Here is a 24985-nt window from a genome sequence, read left to right as displayed (position 1 = left end):
TGTCTGCCCACTTAAAATGGGAAGACATGGCTGAAAACGTGAGGGTGAGGAGAGCTCTCTGTCCCTCCAGGCCTCATCAACATGAGACTGCTGTAGACAGCCATTTGTCTAGAAAACCAGGTTCGCCTTTGCTTCTCAGAATGACTGCACTTAGTGCTGACTTTGACGGTTGTAAGATTTCAAAGCCGTAATTTATCCCGCTGCATGCAGGCTGTGAGTTACAGTGGTGGCCTTGGAGTGAGACAGACTGCAGATGCCCACATTCACATTGGGTAATGGTACTTAGGAGCGTGCTGCTCTCCGAAATGATGCAGTAAACGATTGTGTCACATTTACTATTCACGTATTACGCCTTATTTAGAAAGATATTAACCCCACTACAGTCATAACATATTGCACACTACTGGATTGGAACTAACATTTTTAAGTAGTTTTATTGACATTTACCTGCCACAGACATCGGTGAACCTAACCTGAAATATTTGCATCATGGCCCTGTGTTTGGATTTAACTTAGTTGTCAAAATAGTTTTTTGAGGCAAATTGCTGGAATTATGCAGTAATTGTTTTTGAAGTACCTTAATTTCCTCCATGAATTTTGGTGCAGCCACTGCTGGAGGTCTAACAGTATTGGTGAATGGCCCAATCTCCAATCACTATGTTCCAATTTTGTTCGGAACAACAGCATGCACCTGGCCTTTCACCACAATATCTTGGCCTCATGTCTCTCCATGTGCACTCCATTCTCAACTGTGGCACAGCTCTCTGGCGAGGCAAACCTCCCAAGTTTGAAAATTTCTGAAATAGATTACTGAATTGGAAACAATTCCTTATTTGTTAATTTCAGTGTTAAGGCACAATCAATCGATTACAGACTCAAAAAAATATGGAGGCAGTGCTCCACTGTATCAGCTAACCATCCAGAAAAAACATCCCACTTTTAAAAAGAATCAGTACCTTTAAGACAATGACAGTGTATTAGGTAAATCTGTACGATAATAACTCCACATTGTTACATCCACAGCTGACCTTCCTCAAATATAAGCCCATTACACAGCAATTTCTGACAATCAAGTGTTTGAAGAAGCATTTATCAATCATGGAGACAGAGCAGCTTACAACACAAAAAATATTAGCCCTACCAGTCAGTGTGAAATACTTGACTCTGTCGTCTTTTTACATCTTATGAATGTAGGAATATAAGAGGATAGAGCAGCAACAGCACAGCATCGCAGCACTAACACAGACAAGTTAATCCACACACCATGAGCTGTCCAAATCTCATTACAGCATAGCACAGTACTTTAATGAGAAAAGTAAGAATAATGGCTTGTTTTCCCCTCCCCTCCTTTTTTGGGCCGGGGTTGGGGGTTCTTGAATACAAGTACAAAACTATTTTTGACCACGTACAACTCTCCATCTAGTGCTCTGCAAATCTCCCAAAGCAAAAGAACATTTTAGGAAATCTGCTTTTTTGTTTTCTGTCAGAGTTGGATGATAAAATCGCTACTAAGTCACAGCCATGTAACAGTCCGGTACATAACCCTCACCCCATAAAATTGTCATTACTTACCCCCTTTTGTATAGGTTTTGTGCTATGCTGATGAGCTGCTGCTGGAAGTTTTATAGTGCAACGAAAGTGTCTTCTACACCTACCCTGTTTGTTCTTAGGTGAGGACTATCAACATCTGACAGTATCAGTTTCTACATTGGATTTTGGTGCTTGTCCTTCTTGATACTCAGAGACAGATTAAGCTGAATTTCTTGCTTAAATTTTTATGAAGCCAAAGTTACCTTGAGCTTTCTTCACCTTCAATGTTCTCATAAACTGAAGGTATTTCAGTACTTCTTTAGCTAATCAGCTTATGGTTATTCACACAATTCACACACACTAATAATACTGTACGCTCCCTTAATAACAAGCCCGAGTGAGCCAAAAGACACACACATACACAGTCTACACTATATGAGAAAGAGGGTGGAACAGCTTTGTGAGATTTATTTTTAATTCCTTTTTTATTACTATATAAGTAGATACTTTCTGCTTATGAAGCAATAATACTGCAGATTTTATTTAAAGGTCTTTTGCATGTCTGCAGATGCTTGCAAAGGCCTCTATAAATGCTGCGGCTGCATAAGCAATATCCTGTTTTTAGGATGACAAGTGAGATTAGGCTGCTTTGCGGAACAAGGTTAGAAATGGTTATTGCCTGAGGGCACACAGTGCTCTTGATGTTGTTCAGTTCAAAAGGTGTCTCTTTAAACATCCATTTTGGCTGTAACATCCTCATTTTACATCCACACACAAAAACTGCTATTTCTTGTGAATTCATTTTTATTGTTATGCTAGTAAGCCTTAATTATTTTACCGTAAGTACAGTCTATGTCTTTGATTTATGTACAGATGACAGGCAGAGCAAAGTGTGACTGGTCAACAGTAGCAAAGTTGATCATTAAGGACAATGATCTTACTTCCTCAGTGATGTAGTAGCACTGCAGTAGCACCCACCTGATATGTGTTGTCAAAGCTGTCATACATGAACCGTGTGATCAGGGACGTCTTTCCAACTGCAAGAGAAGAAAAAGACAGAATATGTTAACGGAGAGACAAGAGGCCTTGTCTTGTTGCATTCAGACACTCAGTGAATCTAATAGTGGGATTGGTAGTGATGGTATCTGCCATGGCTGTCACTGCTGCCCAGGGAGCTCATTACTGTGTGTAGAGGTAACCAGGAAGTCAGCAGTGGCATCAGAATCCAGATGTAATTACAGTGCTGCTGTTACCAGGCTCATTTTGTGTTCCCAAAACACCTACATTTCCCATTTAATATTTCAAAAAATGTGGATACAGAGGTTGAGATGCAAAGATACTTTAAAGAATGATAGGAAACCCAAGGGAAAACTTAAACAACCAAGATCAAACACTTTCCTCTGAGACCTTACAGTATGTTTTGTTGACATTTATGTTTGTCTCTCACCTTAATAGCACTAAAACTGGATGGCAGATTGACAGACTGATAGTTTAACACATCAGATGGCTTTCACAGGCATGAAAACCAGTTCTTTCAGTCATCTTCTTACTTATGGCATTGGTGACCTACATGAAAACACTGTTACTGCCCAAACTGGGAAAAAGATCTGGTTATTTCCCAGTGGGAAATACCTGAATATATGTGTTTCTATGCACCAATCACAGTGTGGCAGCATTTCAACCAAAGTGGGATGACAGCTGTGAGGTTATTTGATTATGTTTCCAGTCCATTGTGAACCTAGTCTGGTCAAACCCCTAAAACAGTCGTGATGAAGCAGCTGAGCTTTTGAGTGTTAAACTCTTAATGACAATGGTTTTGACTGAATTTTGATTTTGCCTTTTTAGTTGTGGATTTTGAGTCACCATCTTAACTCAATTGCCACAGATGAGGCTGATTTTCCTGTGATGAACTGGCAATTTAATGGGAGGAGTTGGCGGCCAGGGTTCATCATGGGCAGTCAGTTGCGGCGTCTTATAGCAAGATGATGGCTGGCAGCTGGAGAGTGTGGATGTGAGGCGGCCGGCAGCTGGAAAGAGCAGACATGAGTTCGGCCCAGCCACTGGATGGGTGGCAGAGAGAGATGGAAAGTGCCCGAGAGGACAAAGCAGGTGGCCGTGGAAACGACCCAATGAAGCCTCAGCTGTCATCAAGGATGATGGCAGGGAAGACGCAACCTGCAGTTACCGCTCCTGGGGGGTCCAGACAGACAAAACCAGAGAGGTATGTGCAAGTGGCATGGGCCGCACCAGGCGGCAAACAAAGGGAAACTGTGTCTAAGGAGGGGTTGCCAGCTGAATTCCATAACAGTAATAATTTGAAAATAGTCCTAAATAAAGACATTGAACTGCCAGGTATGTGTGTGTGTGTCTGTGTCGTCAGGGCTGAAAATCTCATGGTGGCGAGGAAATACACCACAGTTTCTTACATGCTACCTTTATTTTTACCCTCCAGGGAGAAACAAGAAAAAAGGGCAGAGAAAGAGAAAGAGAGGTATAAAATGGCTCCCCAGCTGGGAATATAATTTGGATAATGTGGCCACGTGTTATCAACCCTAACCAACAGTTTATGCCCAAGTTCTGAATATTTACTGCTATAAAACAACATTGACAAAAGTACCAATACTTAGTTGTCAGTCAGATTATTCTTTGTTGTCAATCTGTTACTTAAAATGTTAGATCCTATGTTTCCAAACATACTCAACCATTAGACTGGATGCTTTGAACTAATGATCTGATGCTCTGTGGCAAAAGTATTCACTGAATTCACTGCCAAGAATCATTAATACAGGTGTGTTATGGTGGCATGTATGGACAGATGACTAGAAAACACCAAATTTCATTTCAATAGAATAATAAAAGGCATATTACACCAGACTTACTTAAAAAAGAAGGCTGGTTGACTTATTCATTGATGGCATATATGGTTTTCACATATTTTCCTCAATGATTTTATTAATGAGGGGACTTAATCAAAGCAAAACAAATCATACCCTCTTCTTATATCTATTGAGCAGCAGTACAAAAGGTTGACTGACACTTGGTAACTTATATCCCTCTAACTCCACTGGTGCATATCCAACATAGGTTAAGTCCAGTTGGTCACTCAACACTGAGCGGCTTCTGAACCTTTCATCTTATTGACTCCTGCCTGAAAACCTAAATCTATTCAAGAAATACAACTAAGCGCAACACGCAACGTATTTCTGTGCAGCCGCCATTTCACATTCGTTGCTTTGAAATATTTGTGGATTTTAAAACCATTACCCATGTATTGTAACAGAGCATTCAAATTTTGCAGGCACAGGCTCACTCGATAAACATAATCTGTCATTAAGTCACAGTTTATCAAATGGACACAGAGCTTCAATTGTTTACAGAAAGAGATTTAATCAGGCAGACTAATTACATGTGTCTGTGCCCTCACTTGGTTTCATGTCTGCAAGGCAGGATCTGATGTGCAGCTACTGATTACGCTAATGATCTGATGCTAATTTATCAAAGAGTCATCTATCTTTGCCCATGATCTATCCTACTTTAGACACACACCACCTAATTTAACACTTTCCACTTTAATATTGATGGTCCGGTTAAACGTCAGCATGACTAATCTAGTACCGTCCAATTTTGTGCACATAGAGGCGTGGTAAAGACAATATTTGTCTGAAGGGTGACGTCTTTTCCAAAACTGCCAATGGAATTGGAAAGTGGAAAGTGTTTATCTGCTCTGATGTACACTAACACTAACTAACTACTGGTAACTAACTAACACTATTGGTACTTCCAAGACCAAAAGTTAGTAGCAGTAGCTAGCCATATTATTAAGTTAGATTATAAGTTACTGTAGATGAGGTAAAGACGAACTAAACTCAAAAGTCCACTTTTCCAGCTTAAAACCTACGTATATGGATATAGTCTGGCTGATTTATTCAGGACCAAATTAGTGGAAGGTACAAACCCAATTCCAAAAAAGTTGGAACACTGTAAAAGTCTACATAAAAACAGAATGCAAGATTTGCAAATATCATAAATCCATATATTATTCACAATACAACATAAAAGAACTGTTATCATAGGTGCAGTATGCGGTGTAGCATTGTCCTGCTGAAATATGCAAGGCCTTCCAATCCAGATAAGGTCTTTTTGAAAAAGACCAGCATATGCTGGTTTAAAACCTGGATATACCTTTCTATATTGATGGTGCCTTTCCAGATGTGCAAGCTGCCCATTCCATAGGCACTAATGCACTAACCCCATACCATCAGAGATGCAGGCTTTTACGCTGTGCACTGATAACAAGCGACAAGGTCCCTATCCTCTTTAGTCTGGAGGATGCAGCCATGGTTGCCCAAAAAATTTTTGATTCGTCTGACCACAGAACAGTTGTCCAATTTCCCACAGACCATTTTACATGAGCTTCACCCCAGAGAAGACAGCAGTATTTCTGGATCATGTTCATACTGTATATGGATTTTTCTTTGCATGACAGAGTTTAAACTTGCATTTTTTGGATGGCACAGAGAACTGTGTACAGAGACAGTGATTGTTGGAAGTATTCCTGAACCCATGCACTGATGTCCATCAAAGAAACATGCCTGCAATGCCATCTGAAGATCACCGGCATTCAGTATTGCGTTTTGGCCTCTGACTCTTTTAATGATATTATGTACTGTAGTGAGCAGCATGGTGGATAAGTGGTTAACACTGTTCACAGCAAGAAGGTTCCTGGTTCAAAACTCAGCAGGGGCCTTTTTGTGTGGTGTCCCCAAGGGGAGAACATGCAAACTAGGTTTTTCTCCAGGTACTCCGATTTACTCTCACAGTCCAAAAACATGTCACACTGACTGGTGATGTAAATTGCCCCTAGGAGTGAGTGTCAGTGGTTGTTTGTCTCTATGTGGCCCTGTGAAGGACTGTCCAGGGTGTACCCCTACCTTTCACCCAAAGAGGGCTGGGATAGGCTCCAGCAGATCCCTGTGACCCTAAACAGGAATAAGTGGGCATAGATAATGGATGGATGGATGTACTGTAGATGATCATATTGAAAGTCTTTACAATTTTATGTTAAGGAACATAATTCTAAAATTGTTCGACAATTTGTAGATGCAGCTTTTCACAGATCGGTGAACCACTGCCCATCTTAACTTCTGAGAGACTCTGACTCTCTAAGATGTTCTTTTTAGGGTTGTATTTTAATTCTACATATTGTGTTACAAATATGTATAGGAACTGCCCACTATAGGATGAAACCCAGCTACTGCACATGAATTGCAGGGGAAACACTATAACCCCCATTTCAGATAGACGAATCTACCATGAACCAACAGTGTGGATTTATCATTTAGATGTCATGACTTTACTGTCTCATAATTTCAGCTCACAGCTTCAATTCATATGTATCATTATGTACTCCAAAGTGAACATGATGTTTCAGAAGATTAGAAATGTAATTGTTTCACCACGTATCGATCCCTTTATGAAAGGCTCTGAGTGAAAGAGTGGAAATTAACCAGGATGACACTGCGGGTAAACTGGTTGTGCTACATACAGGCTTAGCTGCAATGCCATCCAAAGCCTTAACTAAGACAAACATGCTATGTCTCTGAAGATCTTATTAAAATCTTCTTGTGCGACACAGTGTTGGGAATTTGTCGACTGAATTTCCGACCAAGTTATTTCACACCTCTACTCTCTCCCTTCAGAACTGCTCGGAGGACAATAATGAAGGAACTGTTCAAGAAGATGCAAAACCAACAGTGTCAGCCACAGAAAGAGGCACCATGCTAATTGCAGAAACATGCAAATTCCTAAATGAATTAATGTTTTGCAGAGGAGAAGAAACTAAAACATCTGTGAGAATACTTGTGGAAAAGGTCGTCTGGCATACATGCCAAATGGCACAAAAAGACCCCCTGGGAAATGAGGCAAATGAATTCAGCCAGCATCTGTTCCACCAAAATTGGACTAAAATCAAGAGCCAAAGATTACAACAATAATATGAAAAATGGCTTCTGTACTATCGTTCATGTAACGAACTTGAGGTCTTGTTGACTGTAATGGGAATTTTTCACTTTTTCATAGACGAATGAAAATCAATATTTGCAGCTGCACACCTTCCAATACAAAACTGACATTACGGTATGTGGTTTAGTTCTTATTTTTCACCTTTGTTAGGCAGAGAATACCTTCACATTAGTGGCTATGAGAGAACAGAACATGGAGGATTCAGAGTCTGATCCAACATCCTTGCTGCTGACTCATCCTCCTCGACCACTAAGCAACATGAGACAGCACTCTGTGTGCCATTCAGTCACTGTTGAAAGCTTCAAAACTCAGGGACAGACAGTACGCACTTATTTCTTTCTCTAACTCAAGTAGTATCTGGGTGAGTGTGGCATGAGCAAAATCTGAAGAGACGTCAGAATTTCTTTCCTAGACAAGGAAGGTATATCACAGCAGACACTGATTTTGCTTGGATGTACGTATAAAACAGCACGATGACAGAAGATGATGACTATTACATAACTGGAATGTCACACGATGCACAAAAGAAAAGCAAAATAAATGTTCCAATGCAACCCACGGTAACTTCCTAATGTTAAGAGGTTGAATTCAGTGTGTTATTTCACTTTTTGTCAGTATCTTCAGATATAATTCCAGGTTGATTTGTGTGAATTTAATTACTGGGTTGGAAGCAGGAAGCTCAGGTACACTTACGGCTGCAATAATTCAGGGAATTTTCTGTTTTCGGCTAAAACGAAATGACTAACAAAGCAGATTTTTGATTACATTTCTGAATTAGCTCTGCATTTCTAAACATTTCGCTCTCATAAGCTTTTCATCCTCTATGCCATTAATGCTGAATGCTACTTTAAAGATTATGATGGGATTCAAATGATTAGTACAGTAGCGTAAGTCAGACATAAATGAGGAATCTGAAGCTGCAGCAATAACCTCTTTTTATTCAGGTTGGCCTAGTGGTGTGCTCTCAAAGGGCAGTGGGTATACAGAAAAAACCTGTAGCTAAATAAATTTCTAATGGAGGAATAACGTTCAACTACAAGAAGTTCAGCCCTACTTTAATTGACAAGCCAATACCACAGCATAATCAAAAAATGTTCTGTAATGAGAAACTATTTTTAAAACCGACTAATTTAATGTCTTTTCATTAGACAAATATGGTGTGAAATTGCAAATTGTATTAGATACTCAACACTGTATTCTCTTTAGGGTGAAAATGATGATACAGAATTTATTGTTGGTGCCCACTAATTCAAGACCATCTGTGCAAATGTCTCATCTTGACATTTAGGCTATTCACTGTAGCTTTTTCTTCAGTGTCTGGAAACTTTTTATTACTGTCTGACTCAAAGAAAGGGGATAAAGTGTACAAGTTCCTTCTATGCAAATGGCCACCTTAATAACTAGACAAAGCTGTTCTCTATTCACATGTCCCCTGATGACAGGAGCTAATTCACCCAAACCACCTCCATGTGGCCAAGCCAAGTTAACCAAAGACCCAGTGGGCCTCTTTTAAAAACAGTTCATTCCAGTCCTGATCCGCTACTGGACTCAAAGGGAAGCCTTAAAATGAATATGCTAATGTGCTGCTCTTATGTTACCTTAAGACTGTCTCTGGGACACTGCATTGATTATTGTGATTTCTTAATAATGTCCCAGTTAGGAGCAATACCTTTTAAGGACTCAACAGATAATTTTACTTAGATTGTTGCAAGCCTAAATTTTATAGTTTTGGAAGTGCTCCAAAATCTTTTTATGTGTATATAGTTCTACTCAGATGGCTAAGGTAATTTTAGAGTTGCTTTTCTGTCACAGGAGGGGTTATACATGATGAATTCAGGAGGTTGCATAAGGCATTTCAATATTTAACATCGTTGTGCAGCACTGTGTGAACCTGATGACATCGGCTGCCATTTAGAACTGCAGTAAGATGAAGTCTATATACTGGCATAGAAACAGACAGCACCAGTACATAGGACTGTCTAATGTCAGTAGGCATCTCTTCAAGACTTAGCCTGCTTGTCTTGTCTTAGCTGCACCAGAACTAGTTGCAGTACTTTCAACCAAAGTGGAATTATTTTTCGACTTACCTATTATAAAGCATCATCATGTTTAGAGTTACTCCATTAGAGAGACATTAAGGAGAAAATAGTCTATATTGCACCATTGCCTTTTATTTACCCTCCACTGTCAGAGTGAAAACTTCTGCACAAGAGCAAAGATTTGCAGTTATGAGACTGAAGTCAATGGTGCGACACATCGTTTGAGGAAACTGTATGAACTTAATAAGCAAAAGAGATAATGTGTTAGCAAGCTTGTTTGCTTAGAGACCTCTTTCCCCTCTTCGAAATAATTGTGTTTATTTATTGGAGTTACTTTTAGGCATTTATAAAGTGTATCTATCTAATATTACATGAAAAAGTACTCAATTGTGAACAAAAGGCCAGAGGAAAGTCAATTTGAAAAAACTAACACTAGTCTGGTCTGGGGAAGATGAGCCTGCCAGCCTGTTCACTACCACCTACTGTTTATAGTCACTACATCACCAGCCCCAGTCATTTCATTTAGATAAGTGAATGTCACTAAGTGGTGCGACCACCATTTAACTCCCTCCTGTGGCATCATGAGGGTTATTTTCTCAGACTTTAAAAAGCTTCTCCCAGAGCTACAGAAGATAGACAACGTCATATAACTAATTAAGAGGCTGAGAAGTGCTCACCATGCTGAGAAACTGACATTTTGCACACAATCAATGGCATGCTTTAAATACAGTATGTCCTTTAAATATAATTGCCACTATAGAAATTACCTTTACTGACTCACTTCACTAAATTCTTAAACTAGACTATTCGAACATATTTTGTTGACTGTGCAGGAATTTAACACGTACAGTAACAAACAACCACAACATCCCTGGGTATATACAACGATACTGAGTTAGGCATCAAATATGTAGCCACCTTACAGACAGCTTAATAAATAGTAAGACAGATAGGGGATTCCTGCCTAGTGGGTTTTCCAATTACAGCCTTGGTTTTAATGAAGTCTCTATTAAGTGTAATGCTTCAAAGACTTTGTGGAGTGAATTAGCGACACAAGAGCCAATTAACGGAGAGATCCAGAGGTGCTGCTGCACCAACCTGCACTTTCACCACCATGTCTCCGCTGAGCACAGTCAGCAGACACCTCATCAAGGCATCGCCTAAGAACTCAAAATGCTGTTTTATGGCACGTTAAGGGCTCTACATAGTCAGGATCACATTAGGTTCTGCCTATTCCTGCCATTTGTGAACTGTGAAAACATTAAATGACTTAGTTAAGGATTCTCTCATTTCTACACCTAAACAATGATAAGTGACACAAAATCAAATGTTAGATATGCTACCATGAAATCAATAAATCCCAATACCAGATGAATTGAAGATTTACAGAAGTTTCATCCCAACTTATAAAAACAGTTCTGCAAACATTTTCAATTTAATTTGTTTGGGCAACTTGGGCCTTGTTTGGGCACCCCACTAGCAGATGTCAGAGCTTGCTAATTCATTTTATAGCAACTAAGAGTCTTCTCATTCTTGATTTAGGATTTTTCAACCAGTCTACAGACCACTTCCAGGTTCTGAAACATTCTTAGGCTACCACAGGTCAGGGAACCATGAGGTCTGTTCTCAAAGCTTCAGCTGGGGTTGTTCACCAGTAGTTCATGGTGGATGTTGAAGTCTGTGTTGCATCACTGCCACGTTGTGGAAATGAGCCTCTGTTTGGTTTCAGTTTCATGACTGACTGCAGGGCATCTGCATTCAGATTTTGCTGATATGGAATCAATTCTTCCTTTATCTGAGCACTGTTTCCTTTGCCACTGACTGCCACACAACCCCAAAGCAGAACATTTCCACCCCAATGCTGGTCCTTTTGTTCTACAAACACATTTATGGTGATTGTGGCAAAATAACTCAATTTTATCTTCATCTGCCCACAGGGTTTAATTCCAAAATGAGTCTGACTTTCCCAGATGTTGAAATGGTTTCCTTTAGGAAACTTTTCCATGTTGGCCTTGTTTTTGAATCATCGCTGCACAGTAAACAATGCATCACCATTCCTGTGTCAGCAAAATCTTGCTTGGCAGTCACGTGTACAGTAAACATGCAGTTTTATATCGACATTTTCTTTCAGATCTTGTCTTGACTGCCACAGTTGCCCTTAAACTGCAATTTCTTAATGACATTTTCAAGAGTGGAAATTTCAAGCTGGAAGTACATTCATACTTTTAATAGCTTTCTGTTGCTTTGTAGACTTCAATTAGTATCATTTCACAGTGTTACCCCAGGGTGTGGAGTGAATTTATCAGCTCTGGAAATGTCATCAGCTGACAATTCCTAATGTCAGTTCTTGACCTGCCTTCTAAGTCCATACAAGTCAATTAAGTCCTAAATACAAAATGAGATTTTAAGACTTTACAAGTAAAAGGGTGTCCAAACCTTTGAACATGCCACTGTTTGTTTTACTTTTTTCAACAATGCAATCACATTAATGTTGGTTTGCTGCAGGGGCTGTACTGAAATCAACTAAATATATAATTTGACCAAATGTGAAAATAACATGAATTATTCATCTATGGACTAAGACTAGGCACACGTCATATGATAAACCTACAGGTACTATTTGTTTTTGAGATTTATACAGCTGAACAATAAATCCAGCCCTGAAGTTGTGTGCCAAGCAGCCAGGTAAAACTACTGTCAGTGGCTTGGCGGTGGGCATCAGTGAACACCCTTGAGGGCTTGGCATCCAATCAGAGCATGGCAGTGCTTTTGGCATGGGCCCAGCTCCCACTTGCAAGGAGGTGGATAAAAATAAAATGGTGCGTGTCATGCCTTGCCTTCATATAACACCGGGATGAGAGCTTGGCACATTGAAGAGAGGCAGACATCTAATATTTATCAATGCATGAAGGAGCAGAGAAAAATAAGAGGTTATTTATGATTGTCCTTGCTGAGGAAGGAGAGCACAGAGATATGGAGAAGATACAGACCAGTGGGAGATATACTGAGTCTTGCATCAGTGTACTTGTTTATTCATAGTCATAGCAGCTGGCATACAGAAGCTAATAGGAGAATGCCAAACAGCAGATGGCCCAAAATGAATTTTCTGGATTCTAACTTAACATATTACACACGCAATTACAAATCAAAAGAAACTGTCACCCTAAGAGCACTGAAAAATCTTTCTGAAATGAAACTATTGTAATTGAACAGTCATATTGCGCAAATAGTGACAAGCTCTATCTGAGTTTAAACAATTCATCAAATTCTGTGTTTTTTTGGTCAAGACCAGTCATGCAAAATGTAGCCAAAGGTACAATCAATCTTCTACTATCAGCCACTAGGTAAATGGACAGAAGGATTATTTTCAGGCAGGTTGACACGCCCTCATTTGCAAAAGTTTTGTATTGCTTAATATTCGCCAACAAAATATATAAAAGTTGTAGTGTTCTAGGATGTACTATTGTTGTCAAAAAATACTGATTTCTCAATATATAAACTTTAAATATCTGAAAGACTTTCAATAATCTTTTTTTTTTTTTGATATTTGCAGTATCAATATACTGATACCAGCTGTGCTTTCTCGCTCTCTTCTGTCCGACAGCGGGTTGATGCACAAATGCTGCAGCTGTGCCCACACAGTCCCTCAGACACAGAGTTGTCCTTTAGTCACACGTCTCACTTGATCCAGTTCAGTGTTGTCAACTAAGTGACTTTCTCACTAGATTTAGCAACTTTTAAGTCCCCTTTAACCGCTGTTTTTCCAAAAACAAACAAAAACATCGAAAAATTCAGTCAAGCGGTTTTGGAGGTACACCAAGTTCAAACAAAATATATGTTAAATTTAACATGAAAAATGGTCCTTAACATATTGTATGTAACATTTTCCTTAAAAATCTGGCTACTAAAACTTTTAAAGAAATGTATAAAACGTTAGCCTTTCTTGAAGCTCTTTTTTATTTTTATTATACCTGGGCTGCACGACTGCACGACTGACCAAATCAGTGACTTCTCATATAGATGTAAGGAAGCTGACCTCATTCCCATTAGACTGTGAGGTCTTGAAATCTGTGCCACATTGATTCTTTTTGTATGACATGGACTGCACCTATGAAGAAATTACAATGTGCACTCTTACCAGAACACAGCCATTTACCAATACCTCTGAATAATGGATGAACATGCTTTCAAACTCAACAAAGGCAGAGTCTCTCGTGCACACATAAAGCACTCAGAGAGCCATTTCAGCACCTATGTAGACTAATGAGGCATTTGATGTTACTAAAAGCAAAAGCAACAAACGCACACACACATACAAACACAAATACATACACAATAACAAGGTGTGACACAAGTTTTGAAGTATAAGACCTTTGTGGTGTTTGCAATTGCCTTGGGAAAAGAGACAGAAGTCATATGTCTGCCGTTGGAGGCTAGGGGGCTTGAGAGAGACCAACTTGACATTTTAATGCTTAAATTAGATTCCATTCTCACAAGGCAGAGGACAGCTGGAGGCTGGAGAAATGAAAACAGCATCCTCTTAGAAAAACAGGACACTGCTTTCATTTCTGGTCTACCAGACATCGGCGTACTACTTGTAGTATCAAGTGGACTCATGTTTTCTTATTACTTTCAGAAATTATTTAAATACAAGGGACCTATGAGAAAATCTCATTGCTTACATTAAAAATAAGTGTTAGAGTGTCCGACGGCCTTGAATAAAAAAATTTTTTTTTAAAAAAAGTCTCTTCAAGTCAAGTAATGTTAAATAACTCTGCCAACATCAGGGAGAAGATGAAGTGACATGTCCTCCTCCTCTCTCAGGTTTCCTGAGTGCTGACACTCACTCCAAACTTTGTTATAGCTGCACACTTTATTACCTGTAGCATGAAATCTGCTGTATAGCTCTTTCCTTTGGGCTATATTTTCACTTACATTAGGAGTTATTTAGCATAAACAGAAATGTTTTTTACTTTTTCAGCGGTACAGTATTATATTCAGTTGTGCCAAGAGTCCCATCTAACGGTAGTGACTACTCGACAAAATGACTGCAAATTTACACATATGAGTCACTTTGCTATCGCAAGTCGCAGGACAAGCCAGAATGCTAAAAAAAAAAAAAAAAAAAAAAAGTGTGACTTACAGTCCAGAAAATACGGTAAGTATATGTATGATTCGACAGGAATATTAATAGCACTTTATTAAATTTTTCATAACGTTACATTTAGAGAATTTTTCTTTTTCTAATCAAGTTATTTATGCAATTGCTAAATTTTAATTGTGATACAGGGGCCAAGCACCAGACAAGCACGTCAGTGATACAGAAACGAAAGTAATTACCTATCAATCCTAAACCATGGACATTGTGCTGTGCTGATATATTGCAGTGCTTTCACCACACATTTTGTCACTGCTCTGTGACATTCATTAACTACATCCACACTCATTTTTTCCTTTTGCTGCAAGAGAACACAGCTTCTCACTGGGGAGCTCTGCAGAAGCTGCAGATGCTGCAAAAGCATCTGTGAAATAGTATTAATTCTATTTTATCATTCAGTAAGTATCACTAAATACATCAGTGATGTTTTGCATGCGCAATGCAATGAATGCATCAAATTCTGGTGGAGACCTTGTGATCAACACTTTCAGCCCTACTTTCCCATCACCTGAGGTAACTGTTTTCCCCATTCATCTGAACTGATAAGATGAAAACACATCCTCTGCCATAATTCCTGACATCCCAGCCTGCCCAGCCAGAAGAGAATCCCATAATATATTTCACCCACAAGGTCAACAATCTGAAATTTAAGAATGAGTGCATGAGAGTGAAATTTACAAACAACACTGTCATTCTTCTTCAGTTTAAGTGTGATGCCAAAGGGAGGCTTTATCTGCAGCAGGCAGCACTTATTATGTTTATAACAGATTCATTTTCATGAGTTTTTAGTCTGTCGATTCAGGTTATCGATTGTCACAGCGTCCTCCTACATCACCAGAGAACAATGCTTTTAATTAAACAGTGATACAGTACAGCCAGCTATGCTCATTAATTTTAATGAAAACGTATAGAATTCTTCAATACGGAACAAATACCACTTTTGCAGCTGAGAGTATTTTCATCTTCCCTCCAGGAGTGACACAGAGGGACCCAGAAAACTAAATAATGTATACATTTATTTGGTACACCAAATCGTTATGTCCATTCTGCTAATTAAACACTGAGAAATTATATTTATGTAATAACTTGGGCTGCAACAAGATGTTCAATGGGAGCAGATCCAAAATGACTCAAGGAAAGTCATGGATTTGAAACAAAAGAAACTTGCGGCCATGCCTGGGAGTGGGAGTAAATTGTCGATGGACTGAAAACTGAATGTCTGACAGATCTCTGCAGTTTGGTTAGTTTCCAGCTAACGTAATAGGAAATGACTATGAGCTTTCATCTTGTTACTAGAGTTTCTGGACAAAAACTGTATAAACCGGACTACGGTGAATATAAATAAGGATTTATAACTTTTGTCTAATGTGAATGAAAATGACATTTCACATCAGCACATCCAGGTGCCTGGAATCCTCATAGGACTATGTTGGGCTAATATTAACCAAAGTACAGTAGTGGTAACAATGAAGTTAGATACTGTTTTATAATTCGGTGTGATGCCAATAATAATGATGATACAGTGGCAACTCACCCTCTGAGCCATTAAATCAATTTATCATAAAAATGATCTCTGCTTAATTGATTTGCAAATCAAGCTTGTTTAAATTCATATTTGTCATATCAGCCAGTCAGTGGTTGTAGCGACTCCATATGTAGCACAGTAAGCCTTTTAATCTTCTGTTTGCACAACATACTTTCAATCCGGATGCATTTAAAACCACCACCTCAAATACACTGTACACCTCTAAATTCCAATAAGTGAGTTTTTAACACTAGGAAGCAAAAATATTTCAAAACAAACTCAACAACAGAGCCTTGAAGTCTCATGTCTAACAGAAACGGGGCAACACAGCCATCCCTTCTTCTTTTTGTGGTCCTGGCAAACAGCCATAGATATTCTGCTTTCAAGTGCACAGAACTACCAGTGAGTCAGACTACCTTGACACTAAAAAAAAAAAAAAAAATTGATATTTAGATATATATTGACATATTTTTTTTAAAAACAATATTGATATTCCAGCACCTAATATCGATACTCCCTCAGGCCGTAAGGGGTTGCTGTAGTTTCTCCAGCCTGCAGTAGATGGGGCCAAAATAGTTTAACTCAGTTACCAGTATACTGAGATGTGCCTGCTTATTATTAGATTACATAATGGTACAAAGCAAGTTGTATTTTTAAAATGATGTTGAGTATTGCAGTATATGGCATTATATATTGGTATTGTATCGTATCGTACCACACTGTATCGAGGTACGTAATCATGACGTCCTTAACAATACCCAGCTCTACTGGGCACCTGCTATTGGCTACAAGCACCTCGCAGACAAAATATTTAGGCTGTTAATACAGAAAGTGCAACTTTATGCAAACTTACATTTCAAACTAGTTAGTTTAAATATAATTTGCACAACATTAAAGGCATGGGAAAAAAAAGGAACATCTAAAACAACTAATTGCCTTCTACCGCTACTCTCAAACTGGCTCAAGGCTGATCTCATACTATTAAATTCTCAGTCATTTACCTTTAGATCTTTGGTCCACACCAGAAACAAAACAAGCATTGTAACCATTGTTTTTGGGATCAAGGCTTGACTTTGCTCCAAGGCTCAACTCTCCCATAGCTACAAGAGTGTGTGGGACATAGTGTTCACCAGCTTCTAAAGAATCATTCAGGTTCCAGGAAGAAGTAAAAGACAAAGACAAAAAAAAAAAAAACAGAGCCTGGAGATGCCATGCTGTCCATCAAAGGATACTGACAGAATGAGCAATATGAAAGGGCTACAGAAAAAGCATTTGAGTATTTCAGTAGCTTACAGTAAACACTGTAAGCAGGAATAAGAACTAAGAATGGCCATCCCTGAATATGCTCACATTATGACTAAGCATTAAAAATGTTATAGTGATCCTGCATTGCTGTGGCTCTGCAGCATGTCTGCCACCTGTTTCCTTGCAAGATGTTGGGTCGTGATTTACTTCTTTGTCCACTGAGTTAGGTAAAACCCTTGATAATATAGTATATTAGACTTATGATGGTGACTGAGTGTTCAGCTTGCCTCTGCTCCATAAATCCCCATAGGACCCTGTGCACAGTGCTAATGGGGCATCTCAAAGAGTCGATGTGGTCATAGAGTCAAATCTACTGTTTTCACCATTTCTGATATAAAATACTTTAAATGACTCTATGGGTGAAATGATTCCCTAAGAAAGCATTACTAATTCAAAAATCTCATCAAAGCTTTTTTTTAAGCTATGCAAATAAACATAGTTCACTGTGTTTTGTAAGTCTCATTATCTGCAATACAAGTCCAATCCAGCTATTAAGTGTTAAAAATGCTTGCTGTGCATAACCATCCACTCCACTTTTATCTTTTGGATATTTATTTTATAGATTTATTTTGCTTTTTAATAAAGCAAAATTATTTGTTACACTATTACTCTATAGCTGCAGCCCTACAATACCCATCAATAAATAAAACCCAATGAGCAATTTTAAAGCAGGTGTGAAGGCTATATAACAGGCTGCAATGAGGCTAAGACAGCCTCATAATGAGGGCTCATGTGGGGAACTGGAGAAAGGGTAAACACTGATGGAGACCTGCTGAATTCAGTGAAGTGTCATGTCCCATGCTGGGTAAATGACAGCCTTCCTCCGCAGCAGGGATTTTATTCACAGAACCCTTCTGTGTTTATGTTTAAATGGGATTCGTTGTCTCTTTCCTTTAAAAGATCTCACATTAGGCAAGAGCCCAATCAATTTCTAAGACACAATTTAGTGAGAATGGCCTGCAAATAGTCTCTGTAGCTGAATGGTTTAAGGCACTTTAAAACTTCCTGAGTCTTTGCAAATGATGTTCTTTAAAATAACAGGCCTACAATTTACATTTGTAATAAGAGCAGCATGCAACCTCGATATTTTATTCCTGCTCTTGTAAAGTTGTGTCGTCATAGTTTGCTTCCAAGCTCTTTTCCCTAGCACACAGGCAGACTGAATTGAAGCAGACAGTTTCTCTATATCACTGCATGGGCAGTAGACAGATTTGCAATCCTGTTTTATTCTGGCCAGAGTGTATAAGTGAGGGCCTTTGGGAACACACCCACTCAGCTGTGCAGCTTATGTATAGAGCTACCCTGGCTCTGCTTGGTATCCCCTGGCTGCAGACAAGCTCCTGAAGGACTGAAAGCACCTCTTAATAAGTCAGAAAATGTTACAGTTTATTAAAAAAAAAACAAACAAAAGTCATTAGTGTTTTTAGGCATCTGAATTTCCCTAAGCTTTTTCTTGGATGTGCAATTGGAAGTTAAGTGTTTGCATATACAGTATAAGTGTTTTTTGTGGAAGAATGCTGGCTTGAAAAAACAGGAAGAATGCTGGCTTGAAAAAACAGCTTTGGAGGCTCTTCTCTTTAGGATAGCATATAAATGACCAGTTGGCTGGCACTTTGCTGCAATTGAAGGCTTTTGATCAATTACCCCCATTAATGGGTGGCTGAGCCGATCAATAGCAGATCAAAGCTGTCAGGGAATTGTTTCCCCCCCATCCATCAGAGTAGAAGAGCATTTTCCAGGAAGAGGTAATGAGATGTGACATGAAAGAGATGACCAGTTATCTTTAGATGCAGTTAGATTATCAAATGTTAGGGCGACCAGAGCTGCTGCTTGAGCAATGCAGGCTGGACCCCCACAGACTTTAATCTTTCTTCTGGAACATCAGGATTCTGTAAAGTACATCCCTCATTCATAAAAAAACCCTACAAGCTAAAGGTCTGGTAAGTCTATTTACTCCACAGATTATCAGCTACACTACAGCATCCAGGCTCAGTGAAATATGATGATGTTAAGACAGACATATCCCTCAAGAAAGCAAATATGTTATGAAAATGTAACTATTGGTAACACCTTTTAATTGAATAAAATTTTAGATTTCAATAAAGCAAAGCCCTATAACCTACCAGATTTTGCACTAACCTGCAAAGCTCAGCCAACATGAGCTCATCTGCAGCACCCTTCACACACCTGAGGCTCTCTACAAAACAACACACACCCTTGCAAAACAAGTAAAGATTTGGTTTTGACTCATTTTCAAGACATTGCGGTTTTAGCGTTTTCTAGGATAGGATTTCAAAAACCTTGTGGCTATTCTGTTGAAACGTACTGTTTATCGGGTGTGGCATCCTATTATCCTGGTTCATATACCACACAGCACCAAACCAAGCTCATGTAGAAACATTTGTTGTTCATTTCCTAAACAGAATGTGGTTCTGCAGCAATGAAAACATAAATCTGTTCTATTAGCCAAATGTTCTTTCACACATGCACTCAAGTCTTCAAATTACCACATGAACATGGCACTTTGTTCTGTTTCAAACTACAGAAGGATAAAACAGTTTCAAAACATGCTTGGCATATCTGTGCTTTCCTGTCCATTAACACCTAACATATACATCAATACCAACATATCTGCAAGAAGATAATATTGGTAGAACCATCTCATGTGCCTGCATCCATAGATTTTCAATAGTCAACATCTGCTCAGGGGCAGTTAAACATAGTTAAACTTATCATTTCAAAGTATTTTGTGTGTGTGTGTGTGTCATATGATGACAAGAAAGAAGATTTCTAAAACGTTAGTCTAAGCTAGTCTAAAAAGTGATGCTTTACATAAGGCCAGATAAATATCAGGGCAGCAGTGAAAAAAATAACATCGATCGAACGATCTTATTCATAGTATTAGACTTACATTTACCACAATGTTAAAAAAAAAAAAAAGGTACATAAAGATGATCACTTCAATTTGTGTTTGAAGGCACTGTGATATTTGAGACAAAACAATTACAACCAACCAACCCACATTGAAATCACAGCTGTGTTCACAACACATATTAGCATAACCAGCCTCCTCTTAATTCACACCAGAAATATTTGTCCCTGTTTCTGTGAGGAAATGAGTACACTTAACTACACATCAAGTCCCGGATGCAGTTTTTAGAAGTCAGTTTCAAGTCAAACCTGACAGGTTCCTGCCTATACTAAGCCACAGCCGTGCATACTAAGAGATGGAAGATATGCTACTCGATAAAAAACAAAACTGAAAGATAATTTCTCTGCATAGACCATGGTATGCGAAAAGGTTGGAGAATGCATTATATTGTTTAGTGGTTTATAGTTACCAGTCCTGACAGAAATGTGATTTGGCTTTTCTTGGCATCAGGACTTTTGCACTTACTTATCATTGTACAATTTTGGTATAAAAAGCTGTATATTATTGATGTGTGTAAGTGTAGTATCTATATCTGCATTTGTGGTTTCAGAGCCTTGGTGAGGAAATGTGTCTGCTGCTCCCTGCATTGGCAAGCCAAAACCCTGAGTTTCATTTGCTCAGAAAGCTGTTTCCTGGAAACACAGTGATTGATGCATTAGACAAACATCTAAACCCTACTATAAAGCACAGTGGTCAGGTGGATTCAGCCTTATTTTGAAGCCAGTGTTAGTCCATGCTTTTGCAATCTCTGTATGGGGAAAGATAGAAGTTTAACTCACTAAGCAAAATCTCATGGCAACCATGTGGATGCATCCACCAAATGGATTCCCATCTCTTTGTTTGAGGTGAAATGAAACATGCAGCAGGGGATTACCTCCAAATTATTTGCTTTTACCATGCAGTACCGCTCCTCTGAAAACTTGCCTATGGCAATAATCTATGAGCCAGGAAATGCAGTGTGGTAATCTGAGGTGTGCTGACAATGACCTGGTCAATTACTCTGAGGCTGCAGCTAGCAAAATGCCATTTCCACCAGGAGCGTGGATACACAGTCTTGGAAACAGCTATCTGGCCTGCCTAAAGCTTTCAGCTTTCTCAAGGAAATCTTTAGTGAGTCTCCTTTGTACAGGCAGCGTAGAAAACACCCAAAGAAGTATGCAGGACAGACTTCCTGACAGCACATTTAACATTCTGCCTGCTTCCACCCACTTAATCTGGAGCTCCCACTTCTCTGACGTTAGCTGATTCTTTCATGAAAAACAGTACATCATGCCATCTTTCCTTTTTTAGACACATTATTCAAACACTTCCACCATTACAGATCTTCACTGTACACAGGCATTATAAACCCAGAAAGAATGCTGCAGCCTCTGTACTGGTGCCCCTGTTCATTACTTGAGTCCAGTCTTGTACATTAATAAATGATAGTGGTGGAGCTGATGGTATTCACACCCACCTGGGCACCAGCTGCAACTACAGCAGACATCTCGGGGAGACACAGCACCGTCGGAGACAACCCAATCAAACACGAGGCTGTCGCCGCCACAGTCTGGATGGTTGACAAATAAAGTCCCCTCACTGATAACAGGCACACACTCACAGACCTGCACAGCCTCCAATGGCTTTAGAGTTCAACATTGCAAACCACTTTGCCACATGTGCTGCAGATGCCAAACACAGCATCTCCTTCTAAAACCCGACAAACCTCCAAGACTACATAAGGCTGAGACACGCTCTTGCTCATAACATTTCACAGCAATTACCATAATGCACATATAGCAGTTATGGCAAATCTGTGATACTGTGTTACCTACTATAGGAGCAATAGAGTCACTCTGCATCTCTACAATATGTGTGGCATAAAATATTTCAGTGATTATTGCAGGTATGTCTTATTCCGGTATTAGAACACAGACAAACAGATGCATCCAAACATTACAACTACTCTACATTTATCTGCCAGTGAAAAAAAAACAATGAGGTCAAGCCATAACAAATATAACAGAGAGTTGCACCGCTATGAAACTGAATTACTAAGTGGTCCACTTTGCTTAGGAAGAGAAGTGATTCACTGAGTTGAAATGTTCTTCATTAATAATTCAGGCCTACTGTGTTACATCCAATTTATGTTCATATATGGCACATCCATCTGTAATTCTTTTACATACTAAACACCAGACTCCCCACATTTCCTGAAAGACTGACAAAGAGGAGCCGAAGCCAACCTTAAGACAACCACACACCTTCTTCTGCTTCACCAGCTGGTGGCTCTACATCCTATGCCCACTGAGGCTTCTGCATTTATATGCCAACTGAACTGAACATCAAGTGCTAATGTATATACAGTAAGTCATAATAAAGAATATAATAAAACTTTGTATTTGTATGTGTCTAAAATAAAGTTTTATGTGTCACACACACTACTATGCTTTTAATACTTTCCCTTTCACTGAATAAGTAATTATGTCTCCTTATTTCCCCAGTTTGACCAGAATTTTTAATGCCAAAACATTCTCCCAGCATGTTGTCTGGCGAAACAGTGCATCAGTCCCTGATATTATGTTTGTGTATCCAAATCCCCTTTGGCTTGCTACTTGGCACTTAATATCATAACACTGCACAAGAGCACAGGCCTATGCCCTTTCTGGGATTTGCTTATATTATACAGCATACATTCAGAGCAAAAGGCACTGTCAAAATGTAGGGGAAGAGCATTAAGATTTATGGGTCAAAAAGAGTGAAGAGCACTGTGTTACTCTGATTCATTAGGCTAATTATTTACGTCTTTTTACAAGAAAATCTGGTTTTAAAAAGCTATTTTCAGCTTCTTATGTGAAGAATTTAATCTTTTCTCTGTTTTTAGCTCATGGTAAAGGTAATGTCTTTTGTCTTGATTGTTGGTCTGACAAAAAAATGACATTACATTGGACATGGAGAAAGCTGGGTACTGTTAACTGTTTTTTGACATGCTTGGCTGTAGAGCTATTATATAGATTATTATATTAACATAGATTTACAATTATTTATAAGTATGCCAGTTGTAAATGGAACAACATAGTATGTAATATATGACTCAATCTATTCTGAACGACCAGTACAACCTACTGAAGAACTGAACCATGAGTAATGTGTTTAATACGGCTTCACGAGATCTCTGAATTGACCATAAACCGACCTGCCCTATTCAAAACACAAAGCAAAGCTAAAGATGCAAATCATGTCTCAGCCAGCTCAGTGAAAATCATTTCGTTGCCACATTGCAGCCTCAGAAAGGCAGAAGCCTCTGACTGTCTGAGGGTGTGGGCAAGTGGAGCTTATGATAGATACACAGATAAACACACATAAATCAGGGATGAGTTGACATAAAAAGTCTCAATGATGAATATTTTGTGCTGTGATTAGATTTTTTTATACCCAATCCAGACCTAACAGAGCAGGTCTGCATGTAAAAAGACAAACTTGGTCAGCCTGAGCTGGCAGACTAGAACAATACCAGTGCAGAGACTGCAGCCACACAAGTTACTGTATCTCATCGCCACGGACAACCTGGGTGTGTCTCAGCTCACAGGAATATTTACCAACTTATATCCTCCACAGCATCAGAGCCTGTTCTGTCTCATTTACCGAGCAGGATTCATCAGCAACAGAGGCTGCATGTCTCAGCGGTTCCGGGAGGTTTCAAACTAAGAGCCACGATAAAGGTTTTCTGAGGCCAACATAAAGCTCACATAGCGCCTCAGTGATGGTTTACTACTGAACTGCCGTCCCATCCCTACGCAAACTAAACACACACATTTGACCAAAGAAGACGTTGAGTTCTTCAGTGTGAACCTCAAACTCAGCAACAAACCCTACCGCCCCACTAGCTCCTATATCTGAGCTGTGTTTCTTCTTAAACACAACTTACTGGCCGCAGGTGCAAACACACCGCGGAAAAGCAACTTCCAGAAACATGTCTTACCACTCTGCTCCCCAAGAAAGACCAGCTTGAATTTTCTTAAAGGGTTCCCGAAGTCACTGCCCACGGACATGTTGACAAGCAGGAGGGGGACCTCAGGACACCGGAGGACAGTCTGCGGGGACTTGTGTCTTCCCACTCGGCGTCGGCTGGTGAAGATGCTGGAAGGAAAAAGGCGGCGATGTCGTTTGTTTCCCGTTCAGCCCGCTCTCTCTCTCCGTGATGGGGACGCTCCGCTGCTGCACCGGCCCGTGACGCCAGGGCTGAGGCGTTTTACCCGGGGCTTGTGCGCATGCGCAGCCTCCCCGGTGAACTGACAGCCGTGCTATACAATGACGTTATGTTTGTGGAGGGGGTCAATGCGCTGCTGGCCCTGTTTCATGTGTCTGCAGGAACTTCGCCTTCAACACGAAGTAGAAATACAGGCTTTCTTTAAATAATCCCAGTACTCCCTATTACAAGTAAACTGAACTCTTAATTGTAAAACTGAACTAATAGGAACAATGGCCTATATGTT

The 24985-nt window shown here is 39.4% G+C and overlaps 1 protein-coding gene across 1 annotated transcript in view; it reads right to left on the bottom strand.

Moving 5' to 3' along the window:
• rab6ba (RAB6B, member RAS oncogene family a) overlaps positions 1 to 24737 on the bottom strand; it is a 47567-nt gene extending 22830 nt beyond the window's left edge. Inside the window, exons 1-2 of the mRNA XM_026305441.1 lie at positions 24472 to 24737; positions 2509 to 2567 (exon numbers count right to left, since the gene is read on the bottom strand). Of these exons, the coding sequence (XP_026161226.1) occupies positions 2509 to 2567; positions 24472 to 24541 (129 nt within the window). The 5' untranslated portion in view covers positions 24542 to 24737. The remainder of the gene's footprint in view (positions 1 to 2508; positions 2568 to 24471) is intronic.
• Positions 24738 to 24985: the final 248 nt, after the last annotated feature.

This window comes from Mastacembelus armatus, chromosome 4, assembly GCF_900324485.2.
Source record: "Mastacembelus armatus chromosome 4, fMasArm1.2, whole genome shotgun sequence".
In the NCBI taxonomy this organism is placed as follows: Eukaryota; Metazoa; Chordata; class Actinopteri; order Synbranchiformes; family Mastacembelidae; genus Mastacembelus; species Mastacembelus armatus.
The sequence above is the reverse complement of the archived record's forward strand: the minus strand, read 5'-3'. Positions and strand labels throughout refer to the sequence as shown.